The 5,872-nt window shown below is 42.5% G+C and overlaps 1 protein-coding gene across 1 annotated transcript; it reads left to right on the forward strand.

The window, feature by feature from the left end:
* Window positions 1-2,278: 2,278 nt before the first annotated feature.
* clps (colipase) lies at window positions 2,279-5,872 on the forward strand. The gene is made up of 3 exons (XM_033042171.1): window positions 2,279-2,359; window positions 3,744-3,866; window positions 5,744-5,872. The coding sequence occupies exons 1-3, from the start codon at window positions 2,279-2,281 to the stop codon at window positions 5,870-5,872; spliced, it is 333 nt and encodes a 110-aa protein (XP_032898062.1).

Consider the following 5,872-nt stretch of genomic DNA (forward strand, 5'->3'; position numbering starts at 1 on the left):
AACAGCACAGCACAAAAACAGGCCCTTCAACCCACAATGTCTGTGACAAACATGATGCCAAGTTATGCTAATCTCTGCCTGTATGTGATCCATATACCTCCATTCCCTGCATATCCATGTGCCTATCCAAAAGCCTCTTAAACACCATGATCATATCTGCCTCCATGGCAGCTGTACACCTATAGTGTGCAGGCTTCCTGAAGGAAAGGTGGAGCGGTAAATAGTCTGTAATTGTGTCGGTTTGTATTTCCAGTCCCAGAACCAGAACCTACCTCACCCTAACCCAATGCTTGTGCTATGCTGCATGACCGCTGGGCCAAACATAACATTGCTTTCCCATTTATTACCTTCTTTGAAAAGTGTGACTTAGTTTGATCTCAGACCGAGTGCATCAGGGAGTGGGTGCGGGACTGGGACTGGCCACAGGTGAACAGAATGTCCCTCAACGTCACTGTCCCAGGTATTATGCCATAGATTGCCAGGTCTGGTGTGGTGCAAAGGCCGAAAACAGAGATGTAATGCTGAGGCTCTAAAAGGCATTGTTCAGGCCGCATTTGGAGGACTGTGAGCAAATCTGGGCCCCATGTCTGAGGAAGGATGTGCTGGTTCTGGAGAGGGTCCAGAGGAGGTTTACAAGAATGATTCCAGGAATGAGTGGGTCAGCATATGATGAGCGTTTGACAGCATTGGGCCTGTACTCGCTAGAGTATACAAGGTTGAAAGGGGACCTCATTGAAACTTACAGAATAATGAAAGGCATAGATAGAGTGGATGTGGAAAGGATGTTTCCACTGGTGGGAGAGTTCAGGATCAGAGGTCACAGTCTCATAATTACAGGGCATTCTTTTAGAAAGGAGGTGAGCAGGAACTTCTTTAGTCAGAGGGTAGTTAATGTGTCATGGAGTGCTGTGGATATTTTTAAAGCATAGATAGTCAAATTCGTCATTAGAATGGGTATCAAGGGTTATATGGAGAAGGCAGGAAAATGGGATTAGGAGGTCAGAGATCAGCCATGATTGAATGGTGGAGTGGACTCAATGGGCCAAATGGCCTAATTCTACTCCTATAACTTGTGAACTTGTGAATGTGAAAATGCTGGAGAAACTCAAGTGGGTCGGGCAGCATCTATGGAGAGGATGGGCAAACAACGTTTCAGGTCAGGACCCTTCTTCCGATTCAGAGAAGGAGTATTTCATATACCATGTTCACAACTCTTCTTTCAGGGTAGACGCAAAATGCTGGAGTAACTCAGCGGGTCAGGCTGCATCTCTGGAGAAAAGGAATAGGTAGCATTTTGGGTCGAGACCCTTCTTCAGACTGAGTCAGGGGAGAGGGAAACTAGAGATATGAATAGTTACAAAGAACAAATGAATGAGAGATATGCAAAAGGATAAATCAAAGCCAGCAACGATGCTCAAGGGAAAGTGGAGCCCACAATGGTCCATTGAAGGCTGTGGAGAAGGGGATAATGAGTGAATGCAAACAGTGAAACTTAGCAGGACGACAGTGAAACTAGTAGGATGATGAGGGTGGGGGAAGGACAAAGTGAGAGGAAATGCAAGGATTCCTTGAAGTTAGAGAAATCTATATTCATACCATTAGGTTGCAAGCTGCCCAAGTGAAATATGAGGTGCTCTTCCTCCATTTTGCATTTGGCATCACTCTAACAGTGGAGGAGCAGTCCTTTCGTATATGTGTTGGCGTCAATGTTCAAGGAACGAGGTTAGGATTTATTCATTGTTGACACAGTAAAAGTGTTTGTAAAATGTCTGGCGTATCACCTGGTGTTTTTCCAGCTGCTATTGAAGGCAAATTCCCACAGAAACACACGGCAGTCACCCGATAGAGGTTGATAAAGAGGTAACAAAAAGTGTTTACTTTGGTGTAGGAGAGCGAACTGATAGTTTTGCAAGTGGTTGTTGAAACTGCTTATCGGCAGTGCAACGCTGTGGCAGACTCCACTTAATAGTTAAACACAGAAGGGCATTCTCACGATAGGGTGTATAATAAGCCTCCTTATCATATGTAAATAAAGCATTAGTATTGAAATATCTGAACATACATAAAACAATAAAATTAAGAACAAAATGTGCACAGTTCCCAACCATATCTCTTCTCACAAAACTGGCTCAGACACGCTTCCTATCTGTGGTGGACTAGTCGTGTCCAATAACTGCAAAGTGATTAAAGTGGCCAAGTTCAATCATTAATTTGCATGCAGCCTATTGAATAGCTATAAAAAGAAGCATTGAGATGCAACTGTTCAGCAGTCTGTAAAATGAAGTTAACGTTGTTTTTTCTTGCAAGCTACATTGCGCTGGGAACAGCAGTTCCAGAGAGAGGCTTGTTCCTGAACCTGGTAAGATCTGTGGAAAGTCCACAGAGAACTACTTATGTTGGGCAATGCAATGGACATTAGCAATGAGGATGGTCATATGAAAGAGATTACACAGGTAGCAATGAGCGACACAATGGCACAGCAGTAGACTTGCTGCCTTACAGCGCCAGAGACCCGGGTTCGATCCTGACTATGGGTGCTGTCTGTGCAGAGTTTGTACGTTCTTCCTGTGACCACGTGGGTTTTATCCGGGCGTTCCTGCTTCCAACCACATCCCAAAGACATACTGGCCTGTAGGTTAATTGGCTCCTGTTAATTGTCTCTAGTATGTAGAATAGAACTAGTGTATGGGTGATATGGGTCAGTGTGGACTCGGTGGGCCAAAGGGCCTGTTTCCGCGCTGTATCTCTAAACTCAACTAAACTAAACAAGTTAGAGATTTCCTATGAGTTTGTCCTTAATAACTTCAGCAAAATCTTCTTCAGGGATTCCAATATCTATAGGATTTAAGTTACAGTAGGGTGATAAGACTTTTTTCATAGAAACATGTTTTCTACATTAAATAAACCAGGGCAACTAAAATTGAATTTGCCACAAGGGTTTGGTTGTAAGAAAATGATTGGATGTTCATTCAGTAAAAGATCCCAATTGAAAATTGATGGTTGTTTAATTAAAATTATTTATAAAACCTTCTATAGGTGTATTGATTATAACGGCGACCTGGTTTACACATGTTTTATATGATCCAGCGGCCAAGAGTGGACGAAAAAAGGGGATCATATAGGACTAGTGTGAACAGGTGATGAATGGTGATATTTAGGGATTAGGGATTATGGATTAGGGATCACTCTCCTACACTTTAAGGATAAGAGGGAAGTCTTTTAGGACCGAGATGAGAAATTTATTTTTTACACAGAGAGTGGTGAATCTGTGAATTCTCTGCCACAGAAGGTAGTTGAGGCCAGTTCATTGGCTATATTTAAGAGGGAGTTAGATGTGGCCCTTGTGGCTAAAGGGATCAGGGGGTATGGAGAGAAGGCAGGGATGGGATACTGAGTTGGATGATCAGCCATGATCATATTGAATGGCGGTGCAGGCTAGAAGGGCCGAATGGCCTACTCCTGCACCTATTTTCTATGTTTCTATGGTGGGTGCAGACTCAGTGGGCCAAGTGGCCTGTTTCCATGCTGTATCAAATTGAATTTGAATGATGATATCCAAAATAGTCAATATCATGAAGTGGAATGGTAGAATAGGAGGGGAATTGATAATAATATGGAGAGAATACAGTTGGATTAAATGAGTATAAATGGGCGATTGAGTGTTGCCATCAACGGTAGGCTGAAGGACTGGTTTCCATGCTGCATGTCTCTATAATAATAAAATATGTCTTGTTTTCATTAAGGGAAATGGAGAGCTTTGCATTGGAAGCTTTCAGTGCAAGAGCAGTTGCTGTCAAAGAGAGACTGGACTGAGTCTTGCAAGGTGTGCCAGTAAAGGTGCTGAAAGAAGCGCCTGCTCAAATCATGTAGGTGGTCAACATTACTTTCACTCATTAAAATTGCAAAGAAATAACAGCAATATTCAAGAAAATATGTACAGGAAAAAATATCTTGCATTTCGTTCCATAATTGAAACCTGGTATTTATTATTACGACTGAATTTTGCCAATCACGATAAATTAAGACACCTTTGGGTTACAAGAGATATTTCAATAATAATAGATTTTATGACATATACTGATATCGATATATTGTTGTGTAAAATACGCTTTTACATTAATTTTGCAACATCAATTTATTCTAATTATAATAAGGAGAAAGGTATTGCATTCATTTCCTGAGAGTGAAATGTCCCAAACTGCTTCACACTCATTTAAGTGTTTCTGAAGTAATCTGGTGTTGGGAATGCAACTGCTAATTTGCATAAAATAAGGTCCTGCAAACAGCAAGCTGATAATGACCAAGTAATTTGTTTTTCTTTGGAAAAATAAATGTCATTGCAGAAGCCTGTGAGCTCTCTTGGTTTTTTTTCCCAAATGATATTGCCCAATCTTTTATACCTCTCCCAGAACAGCAAACATGGCCTTTCTCTGCTGTTCTGTACGATCACTGCTGAGTCATTGCTGGCCATCTCTAATGAGAAGGCATTGATGCGTTGCAAACTTCAGTTGATGCTGCTCAGAAGTGAGAGTTTCCTCTCGTCCAGTTGCCAGATCATCTCTACAAGACCAGAAGACAAAGGAGCAGAATTACACCATTCGGCCCATCGAGTCAACTCTGCCATTCAGTCATGGCTGATCAATTTTACTCTCAACCCCATACTCCTGCCTTCTCACCTTAATCTTTGATGCTCTTACATATCAAGAGCATCCACTTTAAAAATACCCAATGACTTGGCCTCCACCATCATCTGTGGCAATGAATTCCACAGATTCTCCACCCTCTGGACATAGCCAAAGAGCATAATTGAGTGTAGAAATTAGATGGTATAGAAACTCCAGCAAGGAAACAAGCCCTGCAGCCCAAACAGTCCTTGCTGACCAAGATGCCCCGTCTACGCTAGTCCCATACCCCTCTAAACCTTTCCTATCTATGTACTTGTCCAAATGTCTATTAAATGCTGTTACTGCACCTGCCTCATCTATCTCCTCTGGCACCTCGTTCCATATACCCACCACCCTAAGTGTGGAAAAAGTTGCCTCTGAGGTTCTTTCCCCTCTCACTCTGAACCTTGGCCCTCCAGTTCATGATTCCTCTAACCTGGGGGGGGGAAAAACACCCTATCTATTCCCCTCGTGATTTGATGCACCTATATTAGATCACCCCTCAGCCTCCTGCACTCCAAGGAATAAAGTCCTAGCCTGCCTAACCTGTCCAACTATCTTTTAAATACTGTTAGTGTACCTGCCTCAAATTCCTCCTTTGGCAGCATTCGACAGGTCCACTCTGTGAAAACGTTGCTCTCAGGCTCCTATTAAATCTTTTCCAGCTAATGGGGACACAGTGACGCAGCGGTAGAATTGCTGCATTTCAGCGCCAGATACCGGGTTCGATCCTGTCTCTGGGTGCTGTCTGCACAGAGTTTGTACATTCTTTCTGTGACCACGAGGGTTTTCTCCAGGTGCTCTAGTTTCCTCCCACACTCCAAATATGTACAGGTTTGTAAGTTAATTGACTTGGGTAAGTTCCTCGTGTGTAGGATAGTGTTCATGTACTGGTCGGCACGAACAGTAGGGTCGAAGTTTCTGCACTGTCTAAAATCTAAAGCCTAAAGTGATCGCAGCTAATCCATCTCGACATGCATTAATCTCTGGTGGGCTGAAGAAAAATAGTTAACTGGCGTCTATGGCCGATTGATTGATTGATTAATTAATTAATATTGAGATTGTGTCTGTCTTTTCAGCTCTTGTACAATGTTTATTACAAATGTCCCTGCGAAAGTGGCCTAAAATGTGACGGTGATAAATCGATCATCGGATCCATAACCAACACGAACTTTGGTACTTGCAAGGACCCCAACAGTATTGCTTAA

The sequence above is a fragment of the Amblyraja radiata genome, chromosome 24 (genome assembly GCF_010909765.2).
Source record: "Amblyraja radiata isolate CabotCenter1 chromosome 24, sAmbRad1.1.pri, whole genome shotgun sequence".
Taxonomy (NCBI): domain Eukaryota; kingdom Metazoa; phylum Chordata; class Chondrichthyes; order Rajiformes; family Rajidae; genus Amblyraja; species Amblyraja radiata.

Coding starts and splice junctions, on each gene's coding strand:
- clps (XM_033042171.1), top strand. CDS start 2,279: ATGAAGTTAACGTTGTTTTTTCTTGCAAGCTACATTGCGCTGGGAACA. Junction 2,360..3,743: donor GAGGCTTGTTCCTGAACCTG/GTAAGATCTGTG, acceptor GTTTTCATTAAG/GGAAATGGAGAGCTTTGCAT. Junction 3,867..5,743: donor GAAGCGCCTGCTCAAATCAT/GTAGGTGGTCAA, acceptor CTGTCTTTTCAG/CTCTTGTACAATGTTTATTA.